At 53.6% G+C, this 18289-nt stretch overlaps 7 protein-coding genes across 7 annotated transcripts; 3 read left to right on the top strand and 4 right to left on the bottom strand.

Moving 5' to 3' along the window:
* Window positions 1-157: 157 nt before the first annotated feature.
* On the bottom strand, window positions 158-1693 carry PSV08DRAFT_195750 (uncharacterized protein). Its single transcript, XM_014224571.1, has 3 exons — window positions 1591-1693; window positions 907-1495; window positions 158-834 (listed from the first exon to the last, which is right to left on the bottom strand). Exons 2-3 carry the CDS (start codon window positions 1299-1301, stop codon window positions 399-401), a joined length of 831 nt encoding a protein of 276 aa, XP_014080046.1. The 5' UTR covers window positions 1302-1495; window positions 1591-1693; the 3' UTR covers window positions 158-398.
* A 1078-nt stretch (window positions 1694-2771) lies between these two features.
* Window positions 2772-6253, bottom strand: PSV08DRAFT_407501 (homocitrate synthase). Its single transcript, XM_014224573.2, has 8 exons — window positions 5956-6253; window positions 5749-5847; window positions 5619-5689; window positions 4937-5566; window positions 4409-4879; window positions 3795-3971; window positions 3311-3449; window positions 2772-3247 (listed from the first exon to the last, which is right to left on the bottom strand). Exons 1-8 carry the CDS (start codon window positions 6131-6133, stop codon window positions 3015-3017), a joined length of 1998 nt encoding a protein of 665 aa, XP_014080048.2. The 5' UTR covers window positions 6134-6253; the 3' UTR covers window positions 2772-3014.
* A 998-nt stretch (window positions 6254-7251) lies between these two features.
* PSV08DRAFT_216490 (Nuf2 family-domain-containing protein) lies at window positions 7252-8953 on the bottom strand. The gene is made up of 3 exons (XM_014224574.2): window positions 8797-8953; window positions 8485-8748; window positions 7252-8436 (listed from the first exon to the last, which is right to left on the bottom strand). The coding sequence occupies exons 1-3, from the start codon at window positions 8887-8889 to the stop codon at window positions 7408-7410; spliced, it is 1386 nt and encodes a 461-aa protein (XP_014080049.1). The 5' UTR covers window positions 8890-8953; the 3' UTR covers window positions 7252-7407.
* Window positions 8954-10848: 1895 nt separating this feature from the next.
* PSV08DRAFT_244080 (uncharacterized protein) lies at window positions 10849-11622 on the top strand (the record flags this gene model as incomplete). The annotated part of the gene is made up of 2 exons (XM_066092309.1): window positions 10849-11255; window positions 11337-11622. 2 exons carry the CDS (start codon window positions 10849-10851, stop codon window positions 11620-11622), a joined length of 693 nt encoding a protein of 230 aa, XP_065949842.1.
* Window positions 11623-12153: 531 nt separating this feature from the next.
* On the top strand, window positions 12154-14938 carry PSV08DRAFT_384760 (uncharacterized protein; the record flags this gene model as incomplete). The annotated part of the gene is made up of 1 exon (XM_014224576.2): window positions 12154-14938. The coding sequence occupies one exon, from the start codon at window positions 12154-12156 to the stop codon at window positions 14731-14733; it is 2580 nt and encodes an 859-aa protein (XP_014080051.1). The 3' UTR covers window positions 14734-14938.
* Window positions 14939-15845: 907 nt separating this feature from the next.
* Window positions 15846-16454, top strand: PSV08DRAFT_171473 (thioredoxin-like protein; the record flags this gene model as incomplete). Its single annotated transcript, XM_014224578.2, has 3 exons — window positions 15846-16021; window positions 16103-16210; window positions 16265-16454. 3 exons carry the CDS (start codon window positions 15846-15848, stop codon window positions 16452-16454), a joined length of 474 nt encoding a protein of 157 aa, XP_014080053.2.
* Window positions 16455-16793: 339 nt separating this feature from the next.
* PSV08DRAFT_384762 (uncharacterized protein) lies at window positions 16794-18188 on the bottom strand (the record flags this gene model as incomplete). Its single annotated transcript, XM_014224579.1, has 1 exon — window positions 16794-18188. The coding sequence occupies one exon, from the start codon at window positions 18186-18188 to the stop codon at window positions 16794-16796; it is 1395 nt and encodes a 464-aa protein (XP_014080054.1).
* Window positions 18189-18289: the final 101 nt, after the last annotated feature.

Below are 18289 nucleotides of genomic sequence, written 5' to 3' on the forward strand. Positions count from 1 at the left end.
TCATGCTCGACTCCCATTGCGACGCTGCCACACAATTGCTGCTGAAACGCCTCATGCTCACACCATTCGACTATGCCAATACACTTCTCGCGTCAAGAGCCTTCAATTTATCTCTTACAACGTCATCACTCACAAAAAATAACAGTCGGAACAGCTACAAGCATCGTGTCACCACTTTGTTTCCTTGTACCCCACAGTAACGAGTGTAATCTAAGATATGTGCGAAAAGAAATCCGCGTGCCAAAAAAAACAGTACCAGGTAGGCCCTGTTGAAGGACACTACAATAAGCCAGTATCTCCTAGCTTGTATCTTACCACCCGCCCCCCAAAGTCATCTGTTGAACCGGTGACTTTACTGTTCACGATCGATCAACCCTACCCCACCAACTAAAACTACCTTACATGCCACTATTCTTCTCTTCTGTCATCTGGGGCTCTCTAACCATGATATCCATGGGAATATTCTTTCCGCCCCTCTGAAGGTTGACCCTTCTCGTCACTTGGAAGCCAAACTTGCGGTAGATGGCGGGGTTGGCCTCGTTACTCGACTCCAAGTAACACGGCCTGCCCTCGCGATCCGCCAGCTTCGTGACATGCTCAATGAGCTTGCGAGCATGGCCCTTTCCACGGCCACTAGGCCTAGTGCCAATGTATACCAAGTACCAGGCCTCGAGTTCTCGATCGCCGAGCGTGGTGTGCATCGTGTCGTGGAGTAGAGGAATGAACTCGCCAAAGAAGCGACGCTTGCCTTCGGCCGAGAGGCGGAAGTTCAGACGCCACATGCCAGAGCGGAATGTGGTGAGATAGTCATCCATGTTCTGGCCTGGCGGCATCCTGTTGGAATGTATGTAAACTTTGATGATCCTTGCAATGAGTGGGGTACCAATGTTGATGACGATGACTTACCACAGCGCAACTGCTTCAAAGTCTCCGACCGTAGTCACCATTCCCTTGAGGATGTGAGCACACGTGATGTATTCGAGAATCTCGACATGCAAAGCAAACTTTTGCTCTTCAGTCCAGTGAGCAAGGTCAGGTACATCGACAAAGTACCGGACTACCTCATCCTGGTTAAAGGCCTCGGCCAGACAAAGAGCAGCTTGCTTGTACTCGGCAAGGGTCACGACACGGACATCATGCGTAAGCGGAGGCAAGGCAGGAGCGGTGGGCTTTTGCTTCACAATCTTGATGCCAGTAGGGACTTCATTGGTCCTGATTGTGGCAGACTTCAAGTTGGAGGATTTTGCTTCTCCTGCAAGACTACAGCTGACTGGCGTAATGGGCGACAAGGTTTTCGCCATGATTGCGGTTTCGTTGGTAAGCTTCTACTAGTATTCAAATGGGATCTGCCGCTTCGTTTGGTAATTGGGACAGTCGTGGAATAAGCCACCGTGAAGTGTTCCCCGCAGGGCTAGTTATCAGGCTCGTCGAAAGGTTGGTTAGTCACTTGAACCACAGTGTGTCTAGAAAGAAACCTTGAGTTCAAACAACGCTACTAGATTGATAATATTAGTCTGGTTTGTGGCTGATATAGGTCGTCGTGGGCTGAGCAGGAGCCTTGACCGTAGATTGCCTGCCATTATGGTATACCTTTTCTCGACTTCCTAGTTGGTGTTTATGTATGAGCAGGACGATTTAAATCTCCTGTATGGACTTTGGAAAGCTGCGATCTCGAGACAGTTTCGACTCGAGATGGGTAGCGTAGAGAGGTGAAAGCTTGACGCAGATCAACCGACATCAATGGGTGAGGCTCGATGAGCTCCCTTTTGAATTCAGTGTTGCTGGTAGAAAGGGGACCCGAGCGACGGGATCTTCCTGCACCGATAGTATATGTGTTGGGTTATCGATGTATCAAGCCCGTGTACGTGGATTGGTGTCCGTTGATGTATGGCTGGCCCAAGGCGTGTACGTTGCTTTTTACTCGTTGAGGGGGGCTGTCACAAGAGCACTGACAGCACAGCTGTACGATGCTTGGCCAACGTCGAGCCGCAGCAGCAGTGTGTCGTGAGAATGTCCGGTTGCAGCCGAAGGCGTGTGTCGTGGGGGTATTGCAGTAGTCACCAAGGCGTGTTTGACGTGAGATGACGAGCAATGATTGACTTGCACCAGTGGTAGTAGACGTAATGCCTCTTCAGCGAGAACCAGAGATGAGGGGGACATCAGCATACTCATATAGTTCGACGGCTATCTCCCCCACCCCGTCTGTGCAGCACCCCAGCATGCTCGGGTGGAGTCCAAGGTCATGCTTCACATATGCCGAGCGACATCTAGTCATTACGAAACCATCTGCCTGGCTACTAGGCGTCTCTCCAGTTATCATTCGTCTTGTGACTTCAGCTGCATGTCGGCCCGATGCGGCTCAACGCGTGCATTATTTGTCCACGTATTTGCTCATTCTCATTGCTTTACTTTGTTATTTACTTGTGATCAGCGGTGGAATGAGGAGGGCAAGTGATGTGGCATTGACAGTGGCGTAGGTACTGTGAGCATCTGTGGGGATGAAGAGGAAGCATGGTAGCGCTGACCTCGGCTGGACCTCCCGGAGTAGGCAACTTTAGAGCCATCCTTCAGCCCGGTAGATCATTGAAACTCTCCATTACTCTATACCCAGCAGTTCAACGCAAGATCAGACTGGTATCGGCATAGATTAGGCTGCTAGTCATTCTGCTAGCCAAAGCTAAGTAGCCAGAGGCGCTGCTAGTGGCTGGTTAACCATGACCAAGCTTGCGACGACACAATGATAAGAGAGGGGTAGTAAATGCCGATGTACGCACGATAAAGCCAGATGAATAATTGGCGTGGGGTCTATTCAAACCATTGATGATAGGGATATTATCGGAAACTTGATATCTATGGGGGCCGAGCCTGCATGCATGCGCCGCCTCACTTCGGAATCCGGCGTGGTCTAACGCGGAACCCTAGACTGATTCGACACGGACAATTGATCTCGGAGTTTGTAGCTGTGCTCACTTGCAACACTGCGCATTTCGCAGGGCGCAGTTCTCCACTGCCTTTTACATACGCCGAATCTCTGTCTCTCCCATGTACTTCTCTAGCCCAGAGTCAAGGTGGTTCCACCACTCGAACAGCATGCTCTCACAGATGAGCTTGAACCATGGTGTAAACTTGAGCGACTTGTCCTGGAACATGGTCTTTAGGTCCTCTTGGGATACCCATTTTGAATCCCGGACTTCGTTGGGGTTGATGTCGAGGTCAACATCGGCCTTCATAAACAGGATGTAGTCAACTAAAACGGCTGTGAGCACTCGTCCACAACACCGTTCTGCCCCTTGACATCAGAAGAACTTACTCTCATGCTCGCCCCACATGCCGTCACTAGGCGACTTGTAGTGTATCCGCGTAAGAAACTTGAAGTCATCAATGGGCACCTGCTCGGACTTGATACCAAGCTCGTGGTTGAGCTTGCGTACCGCTGCGCGACGCACACCCTGAACCGACTCTTCAAGTCCGACACCCGTCTCTCCAGGTATGCCTAGCGGGTGTGAGCAGCATGTGTTTGTCCACATGTCCGGGAACGTGATTTTTTCGGTTGCACGCTGCTGGAGGAGTAGACGGTTTTTGGAATCGAAAAGGAAGACGGAGAATGCGCGATGGAGGAGACCTTTGTCAATGTTCTCCATGAGATGACCTGTCCGTATCAGCACCACTCAGAGTTACACAGTTGGTCGTTCTCGATCGCCTTGCGCCTTGGGCTATGCTGTGCGCAAACACTTACACAGTTTCTTGGTCGCGCTACCAATGGGCAAGTCATCGTTGTCCAAGACAATGCACACCTCGTCCATCAATCGTATCTGCTCCTCATCGTAACCTTGCAGCGCATTGTCATTTGTGGCAGAGTTGTGCGATCCTCCGATGAGGGAAGTGTTTACTTCGGGAAATAGGCGCAGGACATTTTCCGCAGTAATCACGGGGTGCTGAGTGACCGTCTCTACAGTGCTCATGATTGCGATCTGGGGTGAGTAAAAACAGCGAGGATTGAGACGTGGCGATAGATCCCCGATGGTCAAGAGAGGGGCGGCATAGGCCCACCTAAGAAAGCGCGCGTATCAGGGTCCAAGCTCACGTGCCCATCTTCGCCGCGGCAGTGACTTGCGGTTGGTCCGTTAGTCAGTCGGTATTTTGCTCGATTCGGTCAGTCGGTCAACGCACAACTTGGTATGGACAAAGACGAATGCGGTCTGGTCTTGACATTGCTCATTGCTCATCATTTCTATATATCCTACCAACTGCCCATAGGCCTATCTGCAGGTATCAAAAAAAAACCAAAAGAAAAACTCTGTAACTTTTCCGTGGCCGGAACAAATGTAAAACCGCTCCAGAAAGACGACTGCCAGAAACGACTAACTCCAGATATCCCATATATACAAACGACCGGTACTCATGACACGGTCACGGTCTTGTTCTTCTTAGCAGCAGGTACCTCGGCCTGTGCATCTGCAGTCGCCTCGAGTTCCCTCTTCTCATTGACACTGTTCAGCTCGGCCTCGACCTGGGCGAATTTGGCCTTCTCCTCCTCTGTCATACCGGGCAGAAGTGGCACTTCTTCGGTAGCATGGAGGTTGTTGTGGTAGGTACGGATGATGGAGTCAGTGTCGTCTAGCGCAATCTTGCGGATGTCGGCAATGGCCTTGATCTTAGCAGTGCACTCCTTGTATTGTGCATCAGTCATCTGCAGACCAAGTTGCTCGGCACGGCTCTTGATCGCGTTCCATCCCGTAAGCCTGCTGGCAAAGTGCACGTAGCGGGACATGCCGAAATCCTGAGGGTTGATAATTTCGTATGTCGAGGGGTTGTTCAGGATGGCCTTGGCGTGAATACCAGCCTTGTGGGTGAAGGCGCAGAATCCAGTAATGTAGTTCTGAGATACGAGTCAGTGGCGTATCCAGATTGCTTCTACTTTGGAGAGTGTACTTACGTTGAAAGGAATGTTGACTTCAACAAGATCGGCAACCAGGTCCTCAACCTCCTTGAGCGCCTTGATGTTGTACTTGCTGGTGACGTATTCGCGGTCGGCCACAATCATGCGAGCCATCAGGCCTCCGAGAGGAGTAATACCGTTGCGCTCACCAATGCCGAGTACAGAGGTGTCAATGTGCGTAGCTCCTGCCTCCAGCGCGCAGAATGCGTTGGCAATAGCACAACCAGAGTCATTGTGGAAGTGAGTCTCAATGTCGCAAGAAACGACTCCACGCAGAGTGCGGACCAAGTCATACACTTGACGGGGAGAGGCGCAGCCAACGGTGTCGGCAATACCAACACGGTCGACGCCAACCTTGTCGACGGCACTGTAGATAGAGAGAAGATCCACAAGGTCTGATCGGAACGAGTCCTCGGAGCTGAAACGGATCTCCTTGCCCTTGCTCTTGACAAACTCAATAACCTCAAGTGCCGTGTTCTTGATGTATGTCATGTCCTTGCCGTGGCTGTGCTCGCGGAGGTATGCTGAGGTTCCAATGACGACATCGAGACCGTCGACACCCGTCTCGACAGCGATTCTGGCGTCGTCCATATGGCATCGTACGTGGGTGAGAATCTTGGCTTTCAACTGCAAAACTATCAGCGTGCGAGCTCGCTACCAGAATTTTTGTAAAACCTACTCCGAGCTTGCACAGAGCCTCGCAGTCCCTTCTTGATTGTTCGGAAGCAGCGGGACTGGTAACTTCGATGTCTAGAATTCGATTAGCCTGGGAAATTTTGCAGGCCAAGTCCCGCGGGGTGATTTCTTACAGTCAACACCAAAGTTGTCGAGGGCTTTGGCGATCTTGATCTTGGCTTCGAGGTCGAAGTAGGCATTGGCAAATTGCTCTCCCTCTCTCAGTGTGCTCTCTATGCGAATAAAGGTCAGCTGTGCTCTGGTATAGTGCTCAATTGCAAAACTTCAAATATCGACGCGTGCACGTCGGGTGGCGGTGAAGGTTGGCATCCTGAACGCACCGATAATCTTGAATCGCCCAACATTTGACAGGAAGTCGCCAACAGGCTGGTAGGGACTCCTGTGTGATGGGTGAGGATTCTGCTTGGTCTGGACACCAGTGAAGCCTTCCTTGCTGCGAGGTGCACCGTTGGTGCCGTTGGCATGGCCGTTGGTGGTTTCTTCTGTGGGAGGGCACATTTTGGAAATTGAAGTGTAGTGTAGAATGTTTGGAAGAGTGGTGGGCAAAGAGCAGTATTTGAAGGTCGGGCAGCCGCTCCCAAGGTGAGTCAATGACAAAAATCTGCTGCGCTGAGCGATGATGAAAAGCGTCAAAGCCGGGATCGGGCCTGTAGCTGTGCTAGGCCGGCTTCGCTGATGATGTGGGGTTGAGCGACCAACGGGAGCAATTCCCTTTGATGCACGGGAAGCGGAGTACAGCCATTTTTTTCCCGCTCCCAGTCTATTCCATGCTCCACAAACCTGGAGAAATTGATCCAAGACTCCAAACGTGGTTTCCCGCAGGTGAGTCAAGCAATGGGGCTCTGGCAATTTGCAATCCACCCTGACTCAACGCTCTCTTTCATGTTTGGGCGCTGGTCTGCTCCCTGGGCCCTCGCCCACACAGCAGACCAAGCAATACGCAACAATTATCTATGTTCTCGGCTGTCCTAGTCGCTATGCCAGGCATGTGCAGCTCGATGCGAAGCAACAAATCACACGTCGCTTCCTAACGATTACCCATGCACAAGGGCTCGTCTAAACACTCCAAATTACACCGCCACACCAATGACCACCACCGTTCCGATTCCACTACTACCCTACTTGGATCCACGTTGGACAAAGGAGCACATGTGGCATCAAAGGTCGCCTGTTTTTTTTTTAGCGAGGTCTCTGTTCGTATGTTACAAGGCATGCAAGCTTTCAATGGTTCATATGCTAATATTTGTGCATTAGTCAAATAGGTGAAATTTTGGATATGATATTACTATCCAAATGACTCAGAGTGCAACTTGACGTTTTGGGTGTGATACGAAATTTAATATCGATGTAGCACAATACGCATGATCCCTCACCCGCTATAGTTTTTCTAGGCAGACCCCAAAGACACTTGTACCTTCCGGGTAGCCGGTGGCTCAACACGCAAGCTTGTGGGGAGACAGACCGCTGCTTGCAAGGTGGCACCAAGTCCTGATTGATGTCTTCATGGTCTGTCGCCACCCTGCCTGCAGAACTAGACCCAGGGATGCGTTGTCTATCTATCCCTTTTGCTAACCATGGAACTGGGCGGTGAGAGGCAAGGGCTCACGACAAGTATGTAAAAAGTCTAACAATTGTGATTAAAACAGAACTGCTACGTGGTATCACATCCTCGTGCCCTAGATTGCCTCATGGTATCTGAACAAGAAGCAGAGTGCCCCTAAACGCCCTGCCTGACCAAAAACAAGTATCATCTATCCCCCCAAAGAAGACAACTAAATACTCTGCTCCATCTCTGTAATGTAGAGCTTGATGTGACTCTCCATCTTGAGATACTCGTCGTGAGCAGAGTGAACCTCGTTCTCAATGTTGTCTTTGAGCTCGGCCATCTTCTTCTCGGTCTGCTCAATACGGACTCTCCGCCGCTCCATCTCTCGCCCCTTCTCGCCGCGCTCTTCGGTAAGCTTGGCGTGAGTATCTCGAAGCTCCTCCATACGTCTGCGCGCACGCTCTGCCTCTTCATCGCCTTTGGCCTTGAGCTTGTCTGTGCGGGCATTGATGTTACCTAATTGCTTTTGCAAGAGGCGTTCTTGTCGCTCGACGTCGCGCACATTGTTGCTCCGGTCGGCTAGCGCATCTCGGTGTCTCGATGCTTTTGCCAGCTCCTCCTCCTCTCGCGTGAGATCGGCTTGTACATCGGTAAGCAATCGTGTGCATGAAGTAACGTCGGTAGCGACAACAGCGAACGAATCGGTCGAGGTCTGAAGAGCGCGAGCACGGCGGTCTAACATGTCAATCTGTGTCTTGTCGCCGGTGAGTCGATCGCTCAAGTCACGCAATGAGTCTTCAAGAGCTGTTGGGCTCTGCTGAGTATATGGCTTCAGTTTCAGCACCTCGCGCTGGACATTCTCCTTGTTTTCGACTTTTTGCTGAAGCAGCTTCTTCAGCCTGTCTTGCTCCATCTTGGCACGCTCCAGCTTCTCCGCTACTGCCTCTTGCCCCCTCTTCAATTCTAGCAGTCGGGTCTTTAGCTCGTTGTTGCGCTTCTCCTTCTCCTGCATCAGCCTTTGGGTGGCGGCACGGTTGCGCTCGAGATCGGCCAGTTGCATTTCCTTGGTTTGCTTGTCATTGTATAGCTGTTCAATTCGTAGTTTAGTGCGTTCGGCCTTGTTGAAATGTTCGTCGATGATTTCGGTTTGAGATTCGCGGAAGCGGATAAAGTTGATCATGTACGAAAATATCTTAACAAGGCGGCCATGAGTGGGCTTGTATAGATCATTGAAAGTAAAATCATGAATTCCACACTAGATTCGTTAGTAAGACCAATCCGAGCAGTTCCGAATGTCACCCACCTCGCGCAATAGTTTTCGCAGAATGACAAAGAAGCCCATCAAATCTCTGGTATCGCTGGTGTAGAGTCGCTCTGCGTCTCCTCCGCACATGTCTTCGGCAGCGGCCCGCATCGCTGGCGCAACGACTTCGCGAGTCGTGTTCATCAGCAGTTCGGCCAGCCATTCGAAAACTTTTTGGATAATCTGGGGGTTGGGCTTCTGTAGGTCCGATACGGTGAACTGGATGCCGATGTCTGAAATACAGCCTGCGATCTCGTTGTCCGGCTAGGCCAGTCAGCATCTCTTCGACTCAAAGGGTGTCTCTCGACATACCAAGGTCATGAAAGCGTCATGTTCGTTGACTGGGGGTGCGCGTTGATTGTGTTGAGTGGTGCGCGCCATGCTCATGCGCCCGTTGTAAGACATGGTGGTGTTCTAGGCAACTGCAGCCAGGTATTGATGTATTGGTTGAATATTGCTGGATTTGGTTATCAGGACTGCGGGGTGATGATGGTGTAATGTTGGTGGGCGGTGTTTGTTTACGCAGTGGAGCGCTTTGTTGGCAAGGCACGGGAGACCCTGTCTTTTCCGAATCGGGACAAGCAGAACAGCACACGGATCCACTCCAACAGCCCATCCGCAACCGGACATGGACAACAGGCGGCAGGCTGTTCCGCTGCTTACGCTGTTTTCACATGCTTGCGAGTTGTCAGTGCGTGCAGTACCGCTCCCTGTGCTGACATGATCTCCCGACGATGTCACGTGCATTCTCTTTCCAAGCACTGATACTTCAAGCCGTCCTACCAGTATGGGCGGCTTTTGTACTGCATGCTAGCTCTAGCGTTCAGATGGTGAAATGGAACAATTGTCATACTGGTAACGGGTTCTCTGTGACCATATCAAGCAATGTCTGTTATGGGCTATGCCTCTTGTTTGGGCGATTGTAAACTCTTGCATCCCTCCTTTGCTTACAGACAATATCAGACAACGGCGAGGAGTTGAAGCAGAAAGAGAAAGATGGTCGAGTTCTCAAGGTCACATGGGCAGCATACATAGACCGATTGAATCATGTCGTCGTACATACATCGATGGGTGGCCTTTGGCGGGCCTCCGGTCTGGTTTGTATTTGCCTAGCACTCCGTGGCTGGTAGGCGTACTCGGGTGTAAAGTACCGTTTGACGGAACGCTCCTTCCGACGCAGCTAGGACTAGCCACGTGACGCGGAACCAAAGTGCGAGAAAAAGAAAACAAGGTCAAAAGAAATCAATTCTGTTGCCTAGGTGTAGGAGTAATGCACTCGCAGTGGTGCGTTGGCTGTGTGGCGTATTCCGACCGGATATGCATCAGCTTGGGGTTAGTGAGCACAGTGTTTATTGGGAGCATGGCTTTGCATAAGTTGAATGACACCCAGGACAACCAATGTATCCAAGTCAATAGGAGCAAATCCCTGAGATGCAGCGCTTTGTAATTTTGCGCAAGGCGAGAGGGGGTTATGCTTCTCCGACGCACGTCAATATTGGCCTGCTGTTGTGGCAGCTGTTATACGTCAGGCTTGAGCAAAAGTAGTAAGTATGCTTGCACGACTACGAAGCATTGGATCATTGATCCACTTGAGGAAAGAATGAGCCAGGGTTAGTAATAATAGTAAGCAACAGGGCACGACAAAAAAAATGAGCATAGTTTTTGGGGATCCGTTGCTGCGTCTATGCGTTCGCTGGGGGGTGTATGCCCGAGATACTCCCAACCCTAGTGGAGACGAGGCGAGGGCGGAGGTGCCATGAACAGGATGGTCGGTCGAGGGCGAGTAATGAATGGCTTGTCGTCATGCATTGCCCCCTCCTCCCCCAGCGGTTCGGCTTAGTTGTAGGCGTAGGAGGCAGAAGGGAAAGTAAGTTCAGACTTGTGGCTAGGGGCCAAAGTCTGGAGCGAGTGTTTGTGGATGGATGCACAGTGGTATTGGGTCATGGGCCTCGCAGGCGTGGCGGAAAGCAGCAAGCGAGGCAAAAATTGACGTAGGTGTGACAGTTGGCGTTCCCTGTATGTCGTCGGTACTTGCATGGTTCGTATTGGCGTTGACAATGAGTCAACTGCGGGCCGCCGAGAAAGCGGAAGGCGGGACTGCACAAGTCAGGCAAGAGCACAATGTGCATCTGAAACGCCAGCCTGCCACGCCTTGGACGTTTCACGCGACCTCGAAGCAGAGGCGCGGAGGCTTGGTGGGCGCCGACACGTCTTTGCGGCAAGTGGAGGGTGTGTATGGGCAGACGCACAAGAGGAAAAAAGCAGACGGCAGCGCTGCGCAGCCGTTTGGGCGGGCGGGCGACGGTTGTGGCCTTGGGGGGCTGGAGCAGGGAAGGCCCTTACAGCGGGTGCGAAGGAGTGGGCATGGTTGAGAGACGGGTACCTGAGTTGCAACGAGGCACACAACGTCGCTGTCGATGGGCTTTGCAGGTGGGTAGGGTAGGCTGCAGGGAGACGGAGATGGTGAGGGTAGTGCCCCCCCAGCAAGCCACGGCCACGGCTGGCGTGCAGGAGCAGGAGCGACGTGTCCCACTGCAATTCAAGACGGACATGGTTTGGGTCGCAGGCACGCAGCGTACCGCGCTCTGGCAGCGCGCAGGCTCCGGAGCAGTGCAGTGCAGTGCAGTGCGGGTGCGAGAGCGAGACGCAAAAAGCGTGGAAATGACAGCGGCTTGGATGGGTGTTTGTTTTGCTGTGCAGTGGGGGCAGGCCGTTTCTTTTTGGCGCGGCGGGGGCCCAGCAGACCAGTGGCAGGCGGGCGATAAGCTGAGGTGAGCAGCGGGCGAGAGCCAAAGACTGGCCGGCCGGCACCACGACGGGGCACCGGCTGGGAGCTGGCATGGCGAGCGCAGGCCCCTTGCCACCGTTGGTTGGCCACGGCCAGGGCGAGATCGACGGGGCAATCTGGGACGATGCTTCTGGCGCTGCAGTGCCTTGCCTCTGCCACAACGCCGCCGCCGCCGTCGTGGCCGTGGCCGCCGTCGTGCCCTCGTCCAGCGGCCAGGGCGAGGCAAGATTAAAAGCTGCTGCGCGCCCTCGCCCGTGTCGCCGCCCTCTGCGCACCGACAAGGACCGACCAGGGCCCCAGCCCAGAAATGCCCGACAAGAACAGGCAAGACGGGTAGCATAGTAGTATAGTATATTTTTGGCCCTGTCCGCCGGGTGGGCATCTTCATCAGCCAAGGGTCGAGCCCTGTCTACCGGCGTGCGCAGTAGGGCAGATACGAGCACGCGCCTCCTCCCTTACATCACATCGCAGCACCCACACAGACACTCGCACTCGCGCCCGCACACAGACAGCCACGCACCCGCAGACACAGACACACCATACTATCACTGCCACCTCATACACTGCTTCTCCGCCTCCTTCTCTTCCTTGTTTCCCCCTCTCTTGCACCTCCGCCCTCGTCACTCGCCTGTTCGCTCCCTCGCTCCCTCGCTCGCCCGTTGGCGGCCCCAGCCCGAGTGCCACCCGCCCACTGCAGCCCGCGCAACATGCAGCCCGACCGGCCGTGCAGCGACTCCCATTCCACATAGCACCCGTCCGCTTTCGCTATCCCCCGACCCGCCTCGTCGCGTCCATTGCCGCGACGACGCCCCTCTCAAGAAAAAACACCTGCTTCATAGAGCTCCTCGCCGTCGCCGCCGCGCTGGCGCCCGCGAAGCCTCATGTGGCTGTTTGGGCGGAGGCGGAGGAAGGCCGCTAAATTAAGAGATGGTGGTGGATCTGCTGCCACTACAGAAAGGAGCTTGCCTGTCGCATCCGCCGCCGGCCAGCAACCCAACACGAATCAGACCAACAATGGCCCGCGGCGAGGCCCTAGTCAACGCTTACGCCGCAGACGGGGCAGTTCGCGGTCCACACCCGCTTCAATCCGCGACGTTGACAAGACCCTGCCCGAACTCTCTTTCGCCAAAGAGGCTTGGCCCCAGTCGAGCGCTGAAGACATCACCGCCCTGCCTGCTCAGCGCCGCCTCCAACACAGTCCGCACCTGCGTCCCATTACCCAGGAGCACGGCGGCATCCTCTACAACTTCCAGTCCCACGTCCATCCCGAACCCCTGTCCTCAGTAAAGGATCGCGCCAAACTCCAGCGATCCCAGTCAATGCGCAGGGATCCGCATATTGTAGACTCCCTCGTCCGCCGCAAGTCGAGTAAACGGCGCAGAGAACATGATCACGTCCGTGAAGAGGAGATCCGCGCCATGTCCCTTGCCATGCCTCAGAAACGACCCGCCGGCAACTCTGCGAGTATGCTGCGCAGAGACAGCAAGAAGGTCAAGGGCGCCATCAACTACCGCCTTGAGCGCCCAATCTCGAATGTTTCCCTGCCCCTCGCCGACTCGATCCACTCGTCCATGTCTGGTGGCTCAGACAACCGCGCCTTTCGCGTGAGTGCACTCGACATGTTCTCACCTCGACCCACCATCCGCGTCTCTTACGGCTCAAACTATCACGCAGGCGACCGCACTTCGCCCAATGCACGTAGCGAAAAATCCCCACGCCGCGACCGACGACCAATGACCAGCAACGAGGAAAAGGCAAACCGAAGAACAAGCAGAATTGATGACTTGGCCGACCATCTCGATACCGGAGCACTCCGCGATATCCTTGAGCGAGACAAGAGGCGGAGAGAAAAGAAGGCCAAGGCCGACCAAGAACGTCTCCGCCGAAGGCTAGAACGACGTGCCGAGAAGCAGAATGCTGCTGAAGCCCAGGCCGCACCTGTAACTCCCCGCAAGGATGAGATTAACAGTTCATTTGGGCTGGGCATTGAGCGAGAGACCCATGTGCCCATGGAGGACGTTCGTCCATCGACACCAAACCGACCTCAGCTAGTTGAGATGCCCGTCACACCTCCAACACAGGTCAACAACCAGTTACCCACCCCATTCGACAGCCCTGCTGAAGAACCCGTTGTATCCGATGCCCAAGCTATCCGCTTCTCGCGAGGCAGTGCCTCTTCCCCACTACAGACCCGTGTCGTGTCAAATGCTTCCATACTCCCAGAACTCCTGACCGAGAAACTTGGCCACGACACTCCTATCGAATTTGTGCACTTCCAAGAGCCCGCAAGGAGCGGATCATTGCACCCTGTCGATACCATTGACACTACGGCGACCTCGAAGAAAGCTCCTTCTATGCGTAGGCTCAGTACTGAGGGCAAGCGCTTGGGTGTGTTTGCTTCACTCTTCCGAAGAGGGAAGCGCAACTCGCAAGACCAAACACGTCCTCCACCTTCCGAAGCCTCCTTCTCCAACACATCACGGGAATCCATGTCTCGCCAGTACATTCCCATTCACCTCGTCGGCACTGCACCTGTTGAGTCACAGCCAATGCAGATTAAGAGACCCTCCAGTGTACCTCGGCGGACCCGATCAAAGTTTAGGGAAGATCTCCCCGAATTCCCCATCTCACCTCCCGATTCTCGTGTACAATCACCAGAGGCACCAGCCACCACTGGCCTTGCTGCTCGCAGAAGAAGCCGGCATCTGTCGGATATTCGTGTGGGACCGCCATCCGATGACCGATCTGATTCGCCCGTGAGTCCCAGTGTGCCAACCAACAACATGTCGCAGTCTCTTGCATCGGTCGACTCTGAAGCATCATGGCTTTCAGGAAGACCGCTCAAACGACCATCCAATCGGTCCCAGATGCGCTCCAGTCTCAAGTCTTCGGCTGTGCTGCGTCACGAGGAGTTCAATCCTTCGTACGAGGAATTGGGAATGGCCGATGACGAGTACTTCAAGAACCTTACGGGCATGCCAAATCAAAGAGGCTCCTCTCCCTACGGAAACGATGACCGGGGCCGAAGAGCTAGTAGCACTTTGATGGCGCTTGACACTGCGGTCGAATCCGACGAGGAGGTCGAGTCCACTGTTGTGGCTTCGACAACCGAAGAAGGAGACCAGCGTGTCCAGAGCGGCGTCGCCCGCCAGCCTACTATAGTCTACCGCCGGCCTCGCATCCAGTCCACCGAAGGTCTTCTAAGCGTCTTCACTGACGACACGGGGGATAGATCCTCCAAGGCGGCCGAGGTAGTGATGGAATCGCCCACCCAAGAGTCACCAACATCACCGACATCGGATTCGGAGCCAATGGTGTTGCAACGTGCCAAAAGCGTTGATCTCGGCAAGCACCATGTCAGGCACCTCAGCGCTGGTTCGGCGAGGCTTCTGGACATCCACAAACGGTCAAGTATACCGTTAGACGACAACTCATCTGCAAGAAGACCTGAGCACGAGTAAGACAACCGTTTCGTAAGAGCTTTCTTGATTTCTGGTTTTGCATGCCTGCCACGCCACGCCATTCATTTTGCGTTTTTCCTTTGTATCCTGATCTACTCACCCAGTCACTCGTTTACGATTTCCTTGATTGTCTCTTGTCCCTTTTTTGGCTTGGCAGCATGCGATTCATTGATCAGGAAAGCTCTCGAATGGATGCAAGCTCCGTCTCGGACCCTTTTGTGGATCTGGGTTGTTCTTTGCGCCTTGCATAGCGCGGCGTTTGTATTTTATTTTTCAGGATTTGGTTTTTGTTTTATTGTGGTCTGTGATAGCACAAGCAGCTGCGGTCGGCTTCTGTGATACCCTCCTTATGGATTGCCATGTTGGTTTTGTAATTAATAGTTTTTTTTGATTGAAACACGGGCAGCATTTAGACGTGGGCAGTTAGGCCTAGTCTCTTAGGGCCGCCGCCCCATTGTATTTTTTCGGCGTGTAGACCTGGCGTTGTCAAGACACTGTCTCCATGAATCTTTTCTTCCGGGAAAGACTGTAATTCTAAGTTGAGCCGCACTGGTGGCTTTTGTACATCAATCCTTGCGTCCACCTGCTTGTGAGACTGTTCTTTGTGAATGTCAATATGCCAGGTTTCCATCCATGACTTGGTGACATGGCGCTTCCGAGTGGTCGAGCTGCCGTCAATCGACGACGTCGTGGTTGCTGCATGGCCCGCCCGCACGAGGCAGGACCCTGGCGGGGCAACTCGGGTTGTCGGTCGGCCAAGCACGTCATTCATCACCGCAGCCCCTCCAGCCACCTGTGTGTAGTAATCCGTCTTTATCAGCGCGCCTGACGCTATACATAGAGCCAGGAAACTCGGAGAAATCCAACTTCACCTACCATCACAAACACACCCAACTTTTGAAATTGTAAGCAGCCCCTTTGCGTTCCTATCTGCCTCCCCGCCGTCCCGCTCCAGTGCACTACTGCATTTGCGCAGGGACTCCCAGGGCTTGCCGAAAAATAGGCGCGCCTCAGCGTTGTAATCGGCAACGGCGGCGGCCAGTTCATTCCATTGTCCCGAGCATTTGAAATCGCCTTTTTCTTGCCGTCTCTCTTCTCGTCTAGCATATATTATGTTCGCGCCGTCATCGTTCAGAGCTACCAGAACACTGCTCACATCTGTGCGTCTGCAAACAGCTTCCATCAACCCCACCTCAACCACAAACCTCTACCGACCACTCTTCACCCCACGTTTCTTCTCAAACACCGCAAAAATGAGCGACAAAAAGGGCGTCCACAACCTTACCACGTAAGTTTCTGCCTGCCGCCTTTCGCGCGACGTACGCGACGTCATACTTGGTGGCCGCAGCTGACGCGATGCGAACTGTAGCAAGACCGACTTTGACGCAGCCTTGAACGACAAGGAGACCCTCATGGTTCTTGACTGCTTCGCGACATGGTGCGGCCCTTGCAAGGTGATTGCTCCCCAGGTCGTCAAGTAAGCTTCCACCCTAGTCCATCTACGCAGACTCCGCATCTCACACTGCACTAGGTTTTCCGAACAATACCCCGCCGCACGCTTCTACAAGCTCGACGTTGACGAGGTCCCCGACGTCGCCCAGGAACTCGGTATCCGCGCTATGCCCACTTTCCTTCTTTTCAAGGGCGGTGACAAGGTCGCCGAGGTTGTTGGTGCCAACCCCAAGGCTCTCGAGGCCGCCATCAAGGCCAACCTCGAGTAGAAGATATATGCCGCAATCCACTTGGACCGTTCCCGCAATCATGGGTAATCTCACTCGACAGACGAGGCCTCTATACTGAATGGAGTTGCATTCCTTTGAGAAGGATTGGACAGTGGGCGGCAAGGGGGGGGGGGGAGGGAATGCGGAATCATGATGTAAATTTTTGAATACCAAAATATACAAGTCCCCCTGTACTCTAGGCTTTTAACGGCCCTCTCTACCTTGAAATATTGTGTTCTATCCAGAACCTAAATCACTAAATAGTCTTCACAGACGCGCCCAGGGTCGTGCTTTTTTTTTTTACGTCTGCTGAAATGCCGGTGAAAGCCATTCCATAACTCACATGCTCAGCCCTACAAACGGATACGCAGAGGCACCCATATCCCACTGTGGCCTCCATTCCTTCCCTTGTGCTCCACTGTCCAATGCATTCAAAAGCTGACATGTCCAGTCCTCTCCCAAGCAAAGGCTCCGACTCCCCCGTACATGCAACACCTCACCCTGTCCCGTAAACAAATCCGCAAAGCAAAAATGCGTAATACCCGCCGGCGCCGGCGGCACTGCTTGTCCCTCGCACACACGCTCTTGACTCAAATCCTGCTGCTCAACCGCAATCCGCTTCATCCACTCGACCCAGCCGCTCCCCTCGCGCTTCCCCAGCATAACATGCCTCAAGCAAAGCTCCCTCAGCGGCCCTCGCAGACTCCTTGCCAGAAACATATCCAACCACTCTATCCGCTCCACCCGCATAACCGAAAGCTTACACACCACCAGCTTGTCAAAGCAACAGTGGCTTGCTATTTGCTCAAAAACGTCATGCTCAAAGTTACTATAGCAGCTCAGTTGGAGCGAAGTCAGGCTGTGCATTTTCGACAAGAAGCGCACGATGAAGGGTGGGCGGGGAGGAAGCGGCGATGACGAAGACGGGGACAGCGGCGGTGCGAGTTCAAAGCCGGACTCTTGTTCGCGCCAGTCGCGCAGGTTGAGCGCGAGATGCGTTAGCGTGCTGAATGCCTTGTCGAAGCACGGCAGCAAGGGCGCCAGGCTTTCCAGCCGGCCGATGCTTACAGCGCCGTGGTCGAACGGCTTGTGCAGCGCGATGCGCGAGAGGCGGATGTGCGGCGATGCTGCGAGCGCCGCGAGCGTCGACACAAAGGGCCGCGAGATTTCGCATTGGCTGAGTGCACAGTATGTTCTTCCGCCTTTTACGAGCGAGGATGCGAGGCCCATGTAGAGGAAGGTGATTGTGGTGAGGTGGTTTTCCTGGGACATGTTTGCAAAGGCTTGCTTGAGGGCTTTTTGGTCGTGTCGGGTTTCGTTGAAGAAGGATGTGTTTTGGGCGGCTTTTTCGGCGGCTTGCGCCCACGCGTCTTGGAGGCTGCATTGTTCGGGGGATGTTGCGGCCTTGGAGGAGGAGGAGGAGCTGGGGAAGGGGGTGATTTCGGTTATTTGTTTGGAGAGTTGCCAGAGACGCATCGAGTGTTGGGGTGTTGCGTCGATGATGAGGTGGCGAAGGGCATTGCCATATTGCGGGTGTAGCGAGATTTGTACAAAGGTATCTAGACTTGGTTTGGTCCAGAATAAAGTGCGTTGTTGGAAGAAGCGGTCTTTGAAGAGGTGGGACGATGCTTTTGTTAGGGAGGATGTAGTTAGCCGGAGTGAACGGGTGCTGGGAAGGTCTAGATATGAAGCAATGTGTTCGATGAGCTCGTTGGGAAGAGATGTCAATGTCATTCTGTTTGTATTAGAAGAAAGATCAAGGATTTCAAGAGCATCTCTAACAGAGAGATGGACTAATTAAATAGTAGACGTCAATGGAATGGTTATAGTCCGAC

This window comes from Bipolaris maydis, assembly GCF_028858645.1.
Source record: "Bipolaris maydis strain C4 unplaced genomic scaffold PSV08scaffold_2, whole genome shotgun sequence".
Taxonomy (NCBI): domain Eukaryota; kingdom Fungi; phylum Ascomycota; class Dothideomycetes; order Pleosporales; family Pleosporaceae; genus Bipolaris; species Bipolaris maydis.